The sequence below is a fragment of the Manduca sexta genome, chromosome 25 (assembly GCF_014839805.1).
Source record: "Manduca sexta isolate Smith_Timp_Sample1 chromosome 25, JHU_Msex_v1.0, whole genome shotgun sequence".
NCBI classification, from domain to species: domain Eukaryota; kingdom Metazoa; phylum Arthropoda; class Insecta; order Lepidoptera; family Sphingidae; genus Manduca; species Manduca sexta.
This window is the reverse complement of record NC_051139.1, coordinates 2,900,128-2,918,548: the sequence shown is the minus strand read 5'-3', so window position 1 is coordinate 2,918,548 and position 18,421 is coordinate 2,900,128. Positions and strand designations below refer to the sequence as shown.

At 36.8% G+C, this 18,421-nt stretch overlaps 3 protein-coding genes across 3 annotated transcripts; 1 reads left to right on the top strand and 2 right to left on the bottom strand.

The window, feature by feature from the left end:
- Positions 1–1,039: 1,039 nt before the first annotated feature.
- Positions 1,040–3,489, bottom strand: LOC115440792 (dnaJ protein homolog 1). The gene is made up of 3 exons (XM_030165255.2): positions 3,252–3,489; positions 2,250–3,085; positions 1,040–1,888 (listed from the first exon to the last, which is right to left on the bottom strand). The coding sequence occupies exons 2-3, from the start codon at positions 3,075–3,077 to the stop codon at positions 1,655–1,657; spliced, it is 1,062 nt and encodes a 353-aa protein (XP_030021115.2). The 5' UTR covers positions 3,078–3,085; positions 3,252–3,489; the 3' UTR covers positions 1,040–1,654.
- Positions 3,490–4,527: 1,038 nt separating this feature from the next.
- On the top strand, positions 4,528–6,208 carry LOC115440768 (transcriptional adapter 2A). Its single transcript, XM_030165219.2, has one exon. It carries the CDS (start codon positions 4,902–4,904, stop codon positions 6,186–6,188), a length of 1,287 nt encoding a protein of 428 aa, XP_030021079.2. The 5' UTR covers positions 4,528–4,901; the 3' UTR covers positions 6,189–6,208.
- Positions 4,785–18,110, bottom strand: LOC115440766 (cysteine-rich protein 2-binding protein). Its single transcript, XM_030165217.2, has 13 exons — positions 17,780–18,110; positions 14,354–14,491; positions 13,425–13,573; positions 12,958–13,050; positions 11,881–12,010; positions 11,280–11,406; positions 10,636–11,015; positions 10,235–10,322; positions 9,769–9,959; positions 8,479–8,597; positions 7,126–7,307; positions 6,668–6,748; positions 4,785–4,894 (listed from the first exon to the last, which is right to left on the bottom strand). Exons 1-13 carry the CDS (start codon positions 17,989–17,991, stop codon positions 4,802–4,804), a joined length of 1,983 nt encoding a protein of 660 aa, XP_030021077.2. The 5' UTR covers positions 17,992–18,110; the 3' UTR covers positions 4,785–4,801.
- Between the last annotated feature and the right edge of the window lie 311 nt (positions 18,111–18,421).

Sequence of the window (18,421 nt, the reverse complement as noted above, 5' to 3'; positions counted from 1 at the left end):
GATGCCAAGCGCGACAAACATTAAATTTATCACTATAAATGTATGTATGTTATGCTTACATTTGCCCAAAAACGTTTACCGTTAGCGCCTAACACGTAAATATTTAAGTCACGAATAGCGGATTATTTCGAGGTCTCAGCAATATCTGAATACGAAAATATTAAGTAACCATGCAAAGGTATAATAAAACCACAATACGGTAGCGCTAAGTGGGGGATTTACAGGAAAATCAATACCTATTTGTTTTTAATATTACAAAGTATTAAATCTCAGAAATATTATCGCTGTTTGTATGGCTCTGCGCACCACTAGCTGCCACCAAGGTTCGTCGTGGTGGCCATGTCAACAGATTGCCGTTTCGTCTCCGCACAGCTGTTAACACAATGCTCTTGTAACGCGTAAATACAAGTTCCTTCGTTTTCCACAATAATTTCATGTCATTAATTACTCGAATGTGTTCGGACCACGCCTCTTCTCCTTAGACGAGTGACGTCACTGGGAATTATTGTAAGAAAGGTAAAGCAATTAATATAGCGCAAACTGATATATTAATTAAACCTAATTACATGTAAAAGTCGTATAATTTTACTATGTTCGTTAAAATGATGTGTAGCAAAATGTGTACCTACCCTACATTTACATTGTTTCAAGACTCAAACCAATCACGCTTGGGATTTGTGCTACGTTTACTGAAGATATTAATGTAAGCCAGGAATTAATAGGTTTGTTTACACGAGTCCACTAAAAATAGAACTAAAATCCACAAATCCCCATGACACGAGGCCAAGGTGGCTGTGGTATGTTCAAATATACATGTAGATGAAACAAAGATCTGCGCATTGGCATGTTGGTAGTGAGTTATGTCAGGTCACGTGTGAGCGGCGGTCAGTATCCATTCCAGTGCGGCTCCAGGCACGTGCGCGGCGGTCGCCACTCGCCACTGCACGCCGCACTCGCTAAAATAGTTTCACGTGGGCCGCCTGCCCGCGACCAGACTTCCCACATTATGTAAGACGAGCGGTACAATAAAACACGTACATAGCTAATTGTATGTTTGTTTATTAGTCATTTAACAGCAATTATAAGTGATAAGCCGGCCACTTTCACTGTCACTACGTCCTAAACCGGCGAAACAGAATCCCAACAATGCGCCTGCACACATTATCGAAACACCATTTCGTCGGCATCACACGCGCAATTGTCAATTCCAAGTTTCGTAAAACTTAAAACTTACAATTGCTGCCGAGCCATTATTTACATGTGGTAAAAAATATGTACAACTTAATTAAATTAAATTAATCACACAACACTCGCACGAGTCCGCCGTACTAGAACGCACGAAGACCACAAAATTATAAGTCCAACATTCACTCGGTTGTAATAACACAGCTAATACTTAGGCAGCAACATGAGTAAAGTTCCTACATGATCGGGTAGAAATGTCCCATCACTAGGTTTGAGCATATAAAACTGGCGTTCTGACATGTCCAAACTTTTAAATCATTTACTCCTCTGTCAAACAGGCACAACATGCTGAAGTTCCCATCGGCACTGTTCAGGTCAACTTCTGTTCATTCGCTTTTCTAGCCAAGGTAGTCAGAACCATCATCATTATATACTTAAATCTGGTCCAATGAGATATTCACTATTAATTCTAGTTGGGTAATGTGTCCATAAGTATTTCCTTAACTCCTGATGACAGACGGTCTGGGAACTTGATGTCAAAGGCAACAAGTAAGTCACCTTTCCTTGTGGGTTCCTTAGGGAATGGGAGGCCATACCCTGGGAATCGCTTCACTGTGTGGGGCTTCACCACTTCACCTTGAAGATTTACTGTTAACTTCTCCCCAGACATGGTTGGTACTTCAATGATGGTTCCGCAGAGTGCCTGCAACAAAGGAAAGTTTGGGTCAGCGACATATGACTCACCATTTAACAGCCTAGTGTCAACTGTTGACCGATCTAGGCACACAGTAACCTTATCAATATTGTTTATACAACATGTGGCAAGAATGCAAACAGATTGGGAATGTCCCACATTACCAACCACTCAACTGCAACATTTAATGTAATAAATTTATCTGCAAATTGCAAACACTTGTTGCATTATGAACAAAACCAGTCATCAACAGAAACATGCTCTTGTTCTAGAATGGTCCATTGTTTCAACCTGTTATGGTTAGTTTACACAATGTTTTACAGGTACTTTCCACTAACTTGATGAGTGACAATAGGTGATGGAGGCTTACCTGTTTGAGCGATATCTTTGCCGTGTATCTGACGTCGCTGCCTTCTCGTTTGAACAGGGGGTGCGACTTGTCCCGGATGATGAACACGATGTCCGCGGGGATCTTGTTGCGGCCCTGGTCGCCCTCCTTCTGGAACGTTATCTTCGTGCCCGCCTTCCAGCCGGGCTTCACGTGTATCGTCAGCACTTTGTCCTCCTTTTTCGAAGTGCCGTCGGGTTGAATGACGCGGCGAGAGATCTTCATTTTCTTAACGCATCCGCGCGCGATGTCTTCGAGCGACACGTATAGATCGTGTTCGATGGGCGGGTCTTGCGTCTTCTCCTTCCTGCTTGGCGAGCCATGGAAGTTGAAACTGTGGCTTCGGAATGCGCCGCCGGGGCCGCCTGGTCGCGCCTGTCCCATGCCCATGTTCGCGAACGGATCCATATCTACGTCCATGTCGCGGTCGAAGAACATCGTCGTGCCGCCACCGCCGCCGTTCAGATCGAAGAACGCTTGGAACGGACTCGCAGAGCCGAAGAACTGTGCGAATGTCGCCCTCGGGTCTCCATGGAATGTGTATGAGAAGGACTGGCCGCCTCCTGGACCGTTGTGGCTGCCCATTCCACCCTTCAGGCCCTCCTCACCATGCGCATCGTAGATCTCCCTTTTCTTCTTATCAGAGAGCACTTCATACGCTTCTGCGACCTCCTTAAATCTCTCCTCGGCACCGGGAGCCTTGTTCTTATCCGGATGGTATTTTAGTGCCAACTTTCTGTATGCCTTTTTTATGTCGTCATCAGACGCACCTTTTGATAGACCTAATATTTTGTAATAGTCTTTGCCCATTTTGAATCCTGTAACAAAAAGAAAATCTCCCGTTAACCTCCGAACGACTGACACCTTTTTTGGTGATGCACGATCATGAGCGCTAAATAAAATGCGAATTTTTGGCAAGTCTACTAGAAATTTACAGGTTTTTCACTTACTATCTATACTATAATAAAATAAAAAGATACTCACTTGCAATAGAACCTTCTATAAGTAATCCAGTCAGTAGAAAAAAGCGAAATTATTAAAATAACACACACAACACAATTCAACACTTCACATCAGCAACTTCACAAATGAATGAAACGCAGCGCTGCCGTCGCGCCAAAATATATACATTAAAACGTCTAGAACATTCTGGGACCTTCACCCGATGTGGGAAAGAGATAAAACACAGCTGGTGTAATGGACAATATTTCGAGGAAGAAAGAGATAAATATAAATTTAATGGTTCAAAACTATACGATTTCACGTCATGTTCTCACCCCGATTAAAACTAGAAGGTTCTCGTTGTACACCAATGAAAACAATCGGCACGTTTTCTATTACAAACCATTATGTTTATTTATTTTGTAAATCCAATAGATTTTTTTTGTATCGGTAAAGTATTACCGTAAATATAATAATATGAATTAAATAAACTCTTACAGGCATATTATAACTATGGATTGGAATTCTTGTAGTTTTATTATTTTGAGTAAGTAACTAAAAAGGTAACAAAATATTTTAAAAGTTAAAAAACAATCTGTGATGAAAATTAAATAAGTAATTTCATAATAGATATTTATAATATAAAAATGTAGTATGTATTTTATTCATGAGTAGCATTTATTCACGACTCTATATCCGTATAAATCTTTTTTCTATTTGTTTATTCATAATATTGTGACATACCTACATAATATTATTTGCCCTTTTAGGCTCACTAATTGATATTTTGAGTATGGGTATGTAGGAACTTATTAAAATCGATATAGTGGTCTCTTATTATTCATATTGTTTGATATATAATACATATTTTTTGTAATATAATCATTAAGTCTTAATTCTGTACAAACAAATAGACACAATGTAAAAATATTAATCTGCAGGTAGCGATAAAGTATGAATAGCCTAAAAAAGCTATTTCCTATTTCAGAATAAATAGGAGATACTTCGTTTTTGTTTGTATGGGTAGATTTAACGCTAGCGTTGCCTTTTGTTGTTTTTGTCGACCCACATTGATTACAGAACACGTGAGCAGATGGTAAAAAGTTCACAGGTCGACCATTCACGTTTTCTTCTAGAAAATTATTACCTAGTACCTACTCATAAAATGGGTCTCTTATTGTATTATATTAATTACAATAATAAATAATTTATGTGTTTAACGTTGGAGTCGTTTTCAGAATAAAATCTTTATATTTTTAAATATTTCTAAAGTTGAAATTGTTTTTTCTAATTGACAACATCGCATCAAAATGTCACGATGACTTGTTTTGGTTAATGCCAAAGTTGTTTTGCTCAATGGATTTTCGAATCTTTTACATAGGCAGTAGGGCTTCAATTTATTGTTGAAGTCTATTGTTATAGCAAAGCTTGATGCAAATTATTGGTTATTAAAAATGATTGCTAAAGATGTCCGTCAACGGTGTCTTGTTTTCTTGAAATTATTCATAAATATCTAAGTGCTAACATATTTGTGTTACAATTGGAGGAGATATATTGCGTTAAATAAAAGACGAATACGGTTAAGTGTTTATTCATCGAACGAGACGCAAAAACAGTGCGTGCCGGCATCCCTTGTACTCGATGTCGTAGTATTTCTCGTAGAAATCCTGTATTAGCTCCTCCACCTGCAAAATGATGTCTAATGATATATTGCAGACAAAGTGTGATGTGTGTGCGGAGATCGCTCATGAACCTTACATCGAATGCTGCGATTGTGAGACGAACCTTTGTTCTGGATGTTTTGCTGCCGGTAAGGAAACAACTACGCACAAAAATGACCACATGTACGCTATCAGAAGAAACGATTTCCCGCTCTTCGAAAACTGCAATTGGTCAGCGAAAGAAGAATGCAAATTACTTTCGGCATTATCGACGTGTGGTTATGGTAACTGGGAAGAGATATCAAAAAGTGTCCACACGCGATCTAAGTTAGAATGTCAGGAACATTACAAGAAATATTACATTGAGAATGTCCCGTGTAAAGAGCTCCAAGTATTTCCAGAAACTAAAGAGTCCTTGTTTCCAAAACTGCTCACACCTTACTTGTACAATACAGATGTGTGTACGAACCCTCCAAGAAATAATACTGGTGACCAACACTTGGCTGGGTATAACGCATACAGATCAGAATTTGAGTTTAACTATGACCATAATGCTGAGAGCATTTTTAACATAGAAGACAGCCATTCAGAAGATGATGATGAATGTATGGATGCATTGAAAGTTTCACTGGTAAATGCTCTTAACACAAGGTTACGGGAAAGGCGAAGGAGGTACAAAATCATACAGAACCATGGTCTCATAATGGCTAATAAACTGATTGCGTGGGTGCAAAAATTTGATGTGACAATGACTAGACAAAAAGCAGAAAGACTCCTTTGCTTCATGCAGTTTATGACTGGAATGCAGTTCGATGCATTTATGGAAACCATGAATTTGGAGTACGAACTGATGCAAAAGTTATTAAGGCTCTGCCAATTCCGCCGATACGGCATAAAAACATTATACACAGCTAGGATTTTCAAACAGTTGAAAAGAGACAATGACTTGCATGTGAAAGAGCAGAAACATGCAACAGCCATCATGGCTAAGAACTTTGATAATCAATCACCAACGAAACCCACTACTCTGTACGGTAGAAACAAGCTACTGAAGTTTAAAAGGACATTGATGCCTCTCGAGATTACAGATTTGCCAGGATTCAGTCAACTCACTGAGACTGAGAGAGTTCTCTGCTCCAACTTGAGACTGACACCCGAGAGTTTTTTGGACATTAAAGAACAACTCATAGCACAGAACTTTAAAATGGGCTGCCTTCGGTTAATAGATGCCAGGAGGATAATCAAAATTGATGTAAATAAGACTAGAAAGATCTATGATTACTTAATGTATGAAGGATTTATAACCAAACCGGTGTAAATAAATTGTTTTTATCATTCCTTGTTCTTTATTAACTAGTTTTAAAAAACTTTGTGAAAGTATTATAAAAGAAGAGTTAATTATGTATAAAACTTCTGCCTTGCCTAGGTTGAGTGCAACTTGTATTAAATTTACAGAAGTAAAATGGTATATGTAACAAAAACAACATATGGTGGTGTTTTGAAACACAGGTTATTTCATGTGAACATTATAAAAAATAAATTTTCTATCAACTGTTGAATATCGAAAATTGCAATTACGCTGTAAATAGCCTTTTCTACTGCACTTTTCATCTAGATGGGAATGGGTTTAAAATAGTTATCATAATTAAGGATATCATGGTATAATTTACACATTTAGAATTTATATATTTTGGACTTTTCAAAATAGCATATCCACATATATTTATTCTAGAGCCTAGATCACTTTATTTACATAGTTAATCAAAGTTTTTGCTTTGTTATATGGACTATACTTACTTTGAACCCAAACTTCTGGTAGAGGAATATGGCGGGGTTTGTCGGCGACACATGCAGGGTAACATCTTTATCGCTGCAAGTCTGTATAAAAGATATACATTATACATACATATAGTCACACAAATCCGACACTGACATTACTATAATGACACCTTCATATAATGGTCCATAGACACTTTTTATAAACTGACTTGCAGTTTTTAACTCGTGTATCTTCAATTTGTACAGTCACCCACAAAAGTAGCTAAACAATTTCATAACTTTCTTTTTATGAAGGAGTAAATTCCTTTTATTTTATTTCATAGAAGAAAAAAAATTGGTCAAACACAAAAATCCTGAGGCGATTTGATGTTTTGAATTTGTTCAGCTATTTACGTCGATAACTATACATGGGATTTTTTTTCGATAGATATTTTTGCATTAGAGACCTTAGGATGAGGAAGTAGTCATAAAAATACCTGTAACAAGTGATACAACATGAATGAAGCTATCTTGGCGTTCCTCCACTCGGGCCTAGTCAGCACGAAGGAGATGTAGGCAGTGTTGTAATCAGCATCTGGCACCAGGAACGCGCAACCCACCATCAGCTTCTTGTACGTGACCACACAGCTGAATTCGGGGTATTGAAGCGCTTCGGTCACTATTAAGAAAAAAAATACCTCAATCTCACACCCACATCACGCATATATACCTGAAGGGGTATGCAGAGGCGCAACCAGGGCACCCACTTTTCGCCAAGTGTGCTCCTTCCCATGATGTGATAGGGAGGCGAGTCTATCGCCATATCGGGCACAAATTCCAGACTCCGGGCTGATATTGAGCAAAAAAAACAAACACCAATCTAATAATCATACAGTCTATATGCCTAAGGGTCTGTTTAACAATGTTCAGGTCAATATTACCGCCAGTTAATGGTGAATGCGTTCTTTGGTTTACTATTTACTTAGTAGCTTGACTGTTGTATTTAGTCACCGTATATTTTATTAAATTGTGAGCGTTTACTCAAAGTTCGTGACAGTCCCCAAAATATAAATTATCAGAAACTACAACAGGGTTTCGGTCCTATAAAATATGAATCCCGAAACAAATATTTGCAGACCACATTATATATTTATTTGATTTAATTTATTTAATATCGAACATGCCGCCTCGTATTACGTTTTTGTGTATACAGGGTGTTATGAAATAGAGGTATCAATAATGATTCTATTTACAAATAATAATAACACATGAATTCTTTGCTTCAAATCAATTCTATTTATGTCGAGTTCATAACCGACTGCCTCGGTGGCGTAGTTGCATTGCATGCCCGGTACAATAGCGCTCTGAGGTCCTGGGTTCGAATTCCACATTGGGCAAAGTGATAATTGGGTTTTTCTGCTCAGTATCAGCCCGGAATTTGTGCCCGATATGGCCATAGGCTCGCCCCCTATCACATCATGGGAACATACTTGGCGAAAAGTGGGTGCTCTAGTTGCGCCTCTGCATACCCCTTCGGGGATAAATGCGTGATGTTATGTATGTATGTATGAGTTCATAACCCGTTTTTGCCACACACGGTATTAATAGAGGAACGAATTGTAGACATCCAAAATTAGTAAGTTTAACATTCAAGGCGCTGATGCTTCGTGCAATTGGTTCCTTAGTAATTAAGAAACTAATTGTATTACAACGAACATTGGCTTGTTGTCTATCGGATTACATGTGCCATGCGGGTACTATACAACCTCGTTTTGTACATATGCGAGTACCCAACTGTTTATCTATGCTTATGACTTGTGCTGTTTACTGTATAAAATACTAATACGTACGGTCTATACCAGGCCAGAAGAACTGCGCGCATAGATTGTTGACGGCCGCTATGTGCTGAGGTTTCACGTACGAGTAGTCTATGGTCGCTGGCGGTGGCGGCTCGTAGCCTTTTATATGCCTGTATAAACAAGGATTCCAGAGTTATCGCATATTTCCAATAAAAAATTGTTCAATGGATAAAAGTTCACCATCTAAATGTAAAATTGAGACAATTCAATTTTAATTTTAGCTGCATTAAAGTAAAAAAATAACATCACGCGTTAGTGTGCGAAAATTGCTGCCGTCTGTTACATGACTGATATTTTTAAGTTGTTTTTATGTTCATATTGTATTTTACACTCCGAATAACTTTTATTTGATGTCTTAAAAATCGGTCCTGAATGCGAAGCCCGAGAGAAGCAAGAGCGCAAGGTCTTTCGAATTCTTTGAAAGAGGTAACTGAATTAAACTCAAGAGATATTTTTTTTTATCACAGCTAAGGCTCTCTTATCTTAGCTAGAAATATAGGCTGAGTAAGTTGTTCAAAATTTTAACTTACAACTGTTATTTCGTAGTTGATAGATTAACTTAATAGCACTCGTATAATTTTAAGTGCCTATATTTTACAGTGAATGCAGGCTATAAATCATTGTGCCAGTTGCGAACATGAATCGAAAATAGCAAATACCTTAGCTATAAAATAAGATTTATTCTGAGCACTGTTTGTTCTGGATGAAATAATATAGATTGGTATTTTTCGTAGTATTATAAACTGAGTACATAATGTATGTATTTTTCAGAGACAAGTTCAGAATTAGTCACTACTGGCGACAGAATTCATTTTGACCATGACTAAAACGAACGTTAAGCTCAGTGCGTATTTTTGACGCGCATATGCCACTTTTTTTACTGACTTTAAAAATGCGAAAATTATTAGATTTTTTTTGCTTTGAATGACGAGACGAACTTGCCGTTCGCCTGATGATATACGACCACCCATAAACAGTAGAAACACTATCCAACATCTTGAATTACAAAATATTGTTCGGTATTCCACTGCGCTCGCCATCCTGAGACCTGAGATATTAAGACTTATTATGTCCAGTAGTTACAATGGCTACAATATCCTTCAAACCGGAACATGACAGTGAATACACACTGCTGCTTGGCGGCAGAAATAGACATTGCGGTGGTATCTACCCAGGTGGACTCTCACATATGAGAGGCCTACCACTAGTGAGTTATTAATTCATGGGATCTTTTCATTTTAACCGCGAACCTTAAATTATGTTTTCAAAATGCAAACTCACTTATTAGTCTTCCTGAGAAGCTCATCGGTGAGTTTAATCCAAAGCGGCTTGGTGTCCGCGTCCCTCCGTATGTACGGCTTGAGTGTGGCCCCCGAGTACGCGGACCTGATCGGCGCGGCTTCCACGTGCGACAGGAGCAGCGTGCCGTAGTTTGTGCTGGCTATCGTGCCGCACAGGTTGTCCATGAGATACTGAGGGTAATTGACATATTTGTATAGTAAAGTATATTATCAAGATAGTTTCATATATATATACTTTCTTTTCATTTTTTATAGTCTATTAATTTGACTTATGTATGACAGCTGAATCTATTTAAATAATTACACAAGATATATGACTGTTCACAATAATTAAAGTTGAAAATAACATTAATTAAAACTGTTTCATTGCAAACAAGCAGATAGCTGACTGCTGTTATGACTTGTGTTATTGGGTGGTGTTTCTTTACATCCAATAAGTTACGTACCGATCTTTGGAATCTGTCCAATACTCTTTCCGCATTCGCCGAAGTCGTCGCGTCATCTGTAACGTAACCTCCGAGCAGCTTCACAGCCCTTAGAAGAATACAGAAGTTTTTATATTAAAGGTTTTATTTTTCTGAACTTAGCATGTTGTTTACACCATATCCTTATCTAGAAAGTTATTGAAAGAATTTAGTTTAAAAACTAAAGGCTGTATTTATAACCCTATCTCATCCTTATGGAGGATCTCTAACTCTTAAATTATTGAATTATTATACAAACACAATAAGCTTTTATTAGGACACCCTTTATATGCTGAGTTTAATACTGTTTGTAAAACTAAACTCAACTCGATTGCTCTCTTACACTGCATATTAAGATTATTATAATTTAATCAAAAACTTACCTGTCCATATCAAATATAGGCAAATGCTTATGTCTCTTCAACCTTCTTAAAGCTAGCTTTGCCTTTAGCCTGCATAGATAGGCCTTTTTGTTAACATCCTTTACTTTGGGTATCATAGTCTCAACTTGTTTCAACAACTGTATCTCTTCGTACTGTGTCATTTCTACTATATTTGGGCTTGGCTCTGGAAGTTTTTCCACCCAAGGCATGTCCACAGAGTTGAGTTGAGTAGAGAAGAGGGATTCTCTTTTTAAATATGGTTTGTCTTCTACCTTCTTTTGTTTCGATTCTTGAAGCTTTTTCTCGTGTTCTGAGCTTTGCGAATCCGAATCGTAGTATAATCCTGATTGTTGAATTGATATTACGCTTGATGAATCACTCTGAAATGGAAAGTAAATTATTTGTATGGTAGTATAACATTATGGAAACTAACATCTTAATATAGGGTCAAGTGCAGTGGAGTATGATGCAGTAATTTATCCATGAGTTTTGCTGATATTGGAATAGGATAAGAGATATCCATCGTGACAGTTAATATTAATACCTTTAAGAGAAATGATGGCTCTTTGATTTTAGTAGCCATGATATATTGTAAATTATTGTGGTACATACCTACAATATTGTATTGTTAGTTTAAAACTTACTTGTGCTGGTAATAGCTGGTTGGTTGGTAAGAAATCGAAATTTTTAAATTCCAAATTGGAGAAGGTCGATTCTTTAGGTGTACTGTGCAATGAATCTTCATTTACACTATCATCTAATATCTCATTTCTGTAATGCAATAAATTAGTTTACATTATAGTCACATATTTCTGAAGCTACATTTGGAATTAAGATACAATAACATCTTTTCTTCCTTACTGTAGATAGACGGGTAGTGAGATTAAAAAAAAAATAAGCAAAAGCATTTTTACAATGTGCTTCAAAAAATAAGCATACTGTATCTTATCAAACATAGAATATTATAAGGAAATAATAATATAAAACTTTATATTGGTGACGAGATTTTTTTTGCTTTGAATGACGAGACGAGCTTGCCGTTCGCCTGATGGTAAGCGATACAACCGCTCATCAACAGTAGAAACACCATCCAACTCCTTGAATTATAAAGTATTGTTTGGTATTTCACTGCGCTCGCCATCCTGAGACATGAATGAGGTGTTAAGTACATTATATATGGTAAAAAACGAGAGAATCTATCTTTTTAACTATTATCAGTGAGAGTCCAAGGAATATATTATGTACCTGCTGTCTGAGTCAGGATTGTCTTGGCAGGAGGCGCTGGAGACACCGCTCAACTCGTCGGACTCGATGCGTCGCTTCTTGCACGGATACGTATCAGATTCCGTATCATTGTTAATTAGGTCCTTGTATCCTGATAAAAGATTAAAAAAGCGGCAATAGCCTAGTTGGTTGTGAAACGGACTGCCGCGACGAATGTCCGCAGGTTCAAATCCCATGGGCATACACCTTTGATTTTTCTAAAAAATCATGTGTGTATTCTTTGTGAATTATCGCTTGCTTTAACGATAAAGGATAACATCGTGAGGAAACCTGTATACCTGAGAAATTCTCTATAGGAATTTTTAGGGTGTGTGAAATCTACCAATCCGCACTAGGACAGCGTGGTGGACTAAGGCCTAATACCTCTTAGAACTTAGAGGAGGCCCGTGCCCAGCAGTAGGACAGTATATAATACAGGGCTGATATTATTATATTATTATAACCTGATAACATAATTATCTAATGGCGACTATCACAAGGGTATAAGGTAATCTTAATTATGTTATTTTATACTTAATAATGAAAGAAGCAAGCCATATTGTTGATTGGTTATAATCTCTCAAGCTGAAACAGCATGGCTCTTGCAAAATCTTATTTGGTGGAAGAAAAATATAATAAGGTGATAATAATTGAGAAGGGTTCCCAATAACGAGTGACCTATTAGTACCATATCGCAAATTTAACGAAACAAAAGGCACGCGTGAAGTGGAAGTAAACTGGACATATTGCTCGGAAAGATAGATCGTAATGCAAAAATCAGTTCGAGTGGAAGCCATGGGGTAAAACGATCACCAGCAAGACCACAAATGTTGCCGGATAGAATGGATGATGATGATAGAGATCAATGCTGCAAAGAATGGAAAATTTTAAAGGAGACCTACGCCAAAGAGTTTGAAAAGGCTAATGAAAAATATACCTAGTAAATGACTAAACAATGCAATATTTATAAAAGAGGTTATTACAATTTTCTCTTGTGAATATGATATTGATAACTCACAAACATTATCGCTTAGCCCAATAACACAGAACTTTACAAACCCATTTCGACTATTTTGCTCAGGAACATTGGTTTATCCAAAGACATGCGATTGTGCTGACGGTGTTTAGGTTTCTCGCGCGCCGCTTCTTGTACTGAAATGAAATAACTCCATGTAAGGCAGTGAACATATTATCCATAGTAAGTCAAAATATTGTAGATAGTATTTGTAAGTTTATACCATATACAGGGTGTAACCAAATAGAGGTAATTACATAATTACAATGCAATTGATTTTTTTTATATTTTAAGACAATTGATGATGCAAAAGTTAGGTTTTACCATATTCAACAGTATTAAAAGGATTAAAACTCCAACTTACTAATTATATACCCAGGAACATTTAAGGTATGAAGAAGGAATTTTATTTGCATATTAGTAATTTACAATACTTTCACAATTAACATATGAAAAAAATTACTACAAACTGTGTGTATTATTTTTATAATAATAATCATTGTTTTCTTACGAATATGAGCAGCAACAGCTGGTGAGAATTTGTGGAGAAGCTTCCACCAGCCAGTTTCTCCGAGTACTGGTGATCCTGACTTGAAGAATAATTTATTGTACACTGACAAAACTCCTGCTATGGTTCCCACCCAGTTCTTTTTCTGTTTCCTGGAATATAGCAAAATAAAACCAATATATTTATTTATTTAAATTCTTTATTGTACATTAAGTCATATAGAACAGTAAATATACAACAGAGGTTATGAACAAACAGGAAGTACAAATGGCGGTCTTATCGCTACTGGTGATGTCTTCCCGACGACCATTGGATGGATTTAAAATAACTAGGAAGTAGGAATGTAACGAGCGGGCGGGCAGTCATTATTAAGCAATATACTACATGGACTGCCCATTAACAGCAGAACCATCAGGCATAATGTAGAATTACAATGTATTGTTTTGCACTACACTGCACTTGTCCCCCTGGGACAAGGGACATTGGGTATTAAGTATAATGGCCAAATATACAGTCCTACAAAACGGAACATTTGTAGTTACAAAATGCTGGTGACAGAAACTTCTCAGAGTGCCAATCGGCTGAGTGCAACAAATTTGATAACAAAATTTTATGTTTAAATTATATTTAATGATTTTTTATGTTTACTCAAATGTAAGACATCAAAATAAAACTATTTTTCGGATTTAATTGCGGTTTTTTTATTACGATTCTTTTCAAACATTTCTAAGACTGCAGTCTTGGTGGCCAAGTTTAACATTTCGTAAAATTGAAAAAAGTAGGTAGGTATTGAAAATGACTTTTCAGAAGACCGTGCCCTCAATCTGTCCCGTGACCATGAAGGCTGCAAAACTTTCGTAACATCAGGAGATAATCATAAAAACCCACTATAAAATTTAGAAAATTGTTAGATTTCCATAAATTATACTTACGAATGTGCACCAAACAGTGCTTGCCAGTTTCTGTCAATGAACGAGCAGATATGGGTTTTATAGTGGAAGTACCCATGGTTGCTAATCCCATACAGGTTGTTGCTCAGGTGATTCAGTGTCAAGTAGATAACAATAGCCCTGCAATATGAAATAAAAAATGAGTATATTATATTTAATCAGTCTGTTTATGAATTTTAAGTGTACATTAATACCAATGAACAAACATAGCACTCAGTTTAAGTATTATTAACAATGTTGTGTAGTTAAATTATGTATCTATACTAATATATAAAGCTGAAGAGTTTGTTTGTCAGTTTAAACATGTTTTTCTAATGAACTACTAAAGTGATTACGAAAATTGTTTGCATTAATAGAAGCTTTCATTAAGGCTCGACCGAGATCTCGGTCTCGGTCTCGGTCTCGGCATTCTCGGCTATAAATCCAGCCGAGAATCTTGTCTCGGTTCTCGGCTAAAAACCGCCGAGATTCTCGGCAATTACCGAGAAATTTTGTACGGAACAGAATGAGATTCAAATCAGCGCGCGGCCATATTCGTCGCTCGGTGTGAGTGAGTGAGTAGGCAGTCTGCGTTGTGATTGGTTGGAGTCCCAGTTGGTGAACTGCGGCCGCCTTCGCGCCGTTCGTTCACGGTTTATTTAGCCATTGTTGTTAAATAGAAATTACTTAAAATGTTGTAGTTAATAAAAGTAAGTAACAAACCCACATTAGGCCAGCTTGGTGACTGCCTAAACCCTCTCAGTAGTAAAGGAGAGATGTTCCCAGCAGTGGGATCCAACATTTAATACATCGTATAGATTGTATAAATGTAAGTACTTTTTAACCGACTTCAAAAAATTAGTAGGTTATCAATTCGACGGGAATGTTTTTTTTTTCTTTTGTATGTTTGTTACCTCAGAACTCGCTCATTTATGAACCGATTTGGAAAATTCTTTTTTTATTCGAAAGAATTTCTCTCCAGATTGGTCCCATAATTTTTTTTTCAACATCGCTTCAGTAGTTTGGTTTTAAAACTAAAAAAACTAGAATAATTATGTCGTCCTAGAAAACAAAATCGCGAATTTTGCTTTCCTATGACGTTTTTAGTTATGTTTTTGCATTGAGTTTGGTTGAGTTTACTTCTCATATACTTATACATATAGCATAACATCTTTTCCGAGTGTCAGGTGTAGGCAGAGGCGTAACATTTCAGCGCGATAGTCGTGTGTGAAACATATCAGTTGTGTTTTTGGGTTGGGTTTAGTTGACCCTACTTCTTACATGCATACATATATGTATTTAGCATCACGGCTTTTCCTCATATTTAGGGGTAGGCAGAGATGTAACACCACAGCGCAATAGTTGTACTATGATCGAAATATATCAGTTGTGTTTTTGCGTTAGGTTTGCTTGAATCTAGTTCTTACATACATATATATACAGTATCACACCTTTTCCCCTTTTCAGGGGTAGGCAGAGGTGTAACATTTCAGCGCGATAGTCGTACTGCGAGCGAAACACATAAGTTGTGTTTTTGCGTTGGGTTTAGTTGACTCTACTTCTTACATACATATATATATATAGTATCACACCTTTTCCCCTTTTCAGGGGTAGGCAGAGGTGTAACATTTCAGCGCGATAGTCGTACTGCGAGCGAAACACATAAGTTGTGTTTTTGCGTTGGGTTTAGTTGACTCTACTTTTTACATACATATATATATAGCATCACACCTTTTCCCCTTATCAGGGGTACTCAGAGGTGTAACATTTCAGCGCGATAGTCGTACTGCGAGCGAAACACATTAGTTGTGTTTTTGCGTTGGGTTTAGTTGACTCTACTTCTTACATACATATATATATAGCATCACACCTTTTCCCCTTATCAGGGGTACTCAGAGGTGTAACTCATGAGCGCGATAGTCGTATCGTGAGTGAAACACGTCATCGAGACGGCCTATTTTTTACTAACACAAAAAATCTAAATTAAAAATAATTTTAACAAAAAATTAAACCGCCTTCAAAAACCACTCAAAAGCAAAAAATAATTTCACATAACAATAGGGTTGCCAGATGGCCGGGATTTCCGGGATTGTCCCGGAATTTTGCGTGTTGTCCCGTGTCCAGTAATTTTATTTTGCTGTCCCGGAATGAAAAAATACTAGTTTTTTTCACAAAGTTACGATACTACGGCTGCAAAAGTCAAACCAAACAGCGTGCTCGCACTGCGTTAGGTGAGCGAGGAGAGGTGTGAGCGGCTCGCTTCGCGTCGCTCGCCGATTAGCCAGAGGCGAGGGGAGCGCGGAGTGCGGGTGAAGTGAAAAAGATTTTACAAAAAAAGTATTTCTTTTCATCAACCAATAGTCCTAGGTAATTCCTACTTAGTTTAGTCTCGGACCAAAGACCAAAACTCTGATTCCGTTCGTGGCCCCAGAAATGTCCAGGAAATGATCAGCCTGGATCTGGCAACCCTACATAACAGGTATATATTGGATACCAATTTTGTAGTCGGTGCCTAATTAAAATTGCTAGTTAAGCTATATTTGTTGCATAGTCCATCTATGAGCTAAATTTCCTATATACCTCATATACCTGTTATTATTTTTTAGGTTTTGAGTGGTTTTTGAAGGCGGTTTAATTTTTTGTTAAAATTATTTTTATAAAAATTGTTTTGCTGAGTTATTACTTGTACGATAAAAGGAGACACTCTTTGAAGGGTGAAAATATCGAAAAAAATAATTTTATACTATATTATGTTATTAGACTTTGATTGTTAAGCGTTTTTTTTTTATAAAACAGTGCCTACTGTAGTATACAGTTAACAAATTTTTTATAGTTTATTCATGATTTTTCTATTCTCGGTCTCGGTTCTCGGTCTCGGCCGAGATTTTATTTCATTCTCGGTCTCGGTCTCGGTCTCGGCCGAGATTGAAAAACCCGTCTCGGTCGAGCCTTAGCTTTCATTTTCATTCCGGGATAATTATATTATATACACAAGTATATTATTATAGAGAATAAATAATCAAAAAAACGTTAATATAACATGTTGGTTACTTTTTTAACTACTGGACATAATACAACTTAACATCTCATGTCTTAGGATGGCGAGTGCAATGGAATACCAAACAATACTTTATATTTCAAGGTGTTGGATGGTGTTTCTACAGTTTTTGGGCAGTCGTATCGGTTACCATCAGGCGAACGGCAAGCTCATCTCGTCATTCAAGCAATAAAAAGAAAAAGTATCCGAGACGGTGGTACAGAGATAAATAGGGTAAGTGCATTAAGGAAACTCGATATTTAAAGATACAAATGAACATACAATAAGATATAAAAGTAAATAAGGCAATTAATAATAAACAAATGGTATATTAAAAATTACGATATTTAGTGTAAGTAAATCGTTTCTAAATATTTTTAACTATCACTTACCAAGGAAACTTGTTTCTAGTAAAGACTTCGCTCTTATTTGGTGCGCAATCTTCGCAAATGAAATCAAAAAACACATCCGTAACAAAGTCTCCCGGAGTGCCGGGCCTTTGTAAACATGAAAGGTGCACAAAACACGAACAAGTCCCACATACAAGCCCTGGCCGGTACTGCTTGCTTTCTTCTTCTTTGCAATATTTACAGGTAGTAGACATCTTCGTATTTAAATGAATAAAAAGTAAGTAATTAGTTTACAAAACACAACTTGTTTTGATTTACAATTTGGATAACCTCGAACTATGTTGTCATTTGTAAACCATTTTTTTTTAATTCGTCCAGAGGACAGGCTATAGTCTTTCGATCATACTGCCTAGTTTTATGAATGTAGATTAATTGTAAACCAAATGTCAAACATGGCCCTTTATTCTAATTAATTTTATGTTCGAAAAAACAACATAGTTTTTTAAGTGTTTGAAAAAAAAGAAGTCTGGTTCTATGTTGGAACCCGAATGTCTATAAAATAATTGATATTTAATTATCTTTGTTAGTTATTTAGTACATAATAATCGATGGTACATAAGATTCGACAAAAATTCATAAAAATAAATTTCAAATGATATAAAATAATATAGGTTAAAGATAATA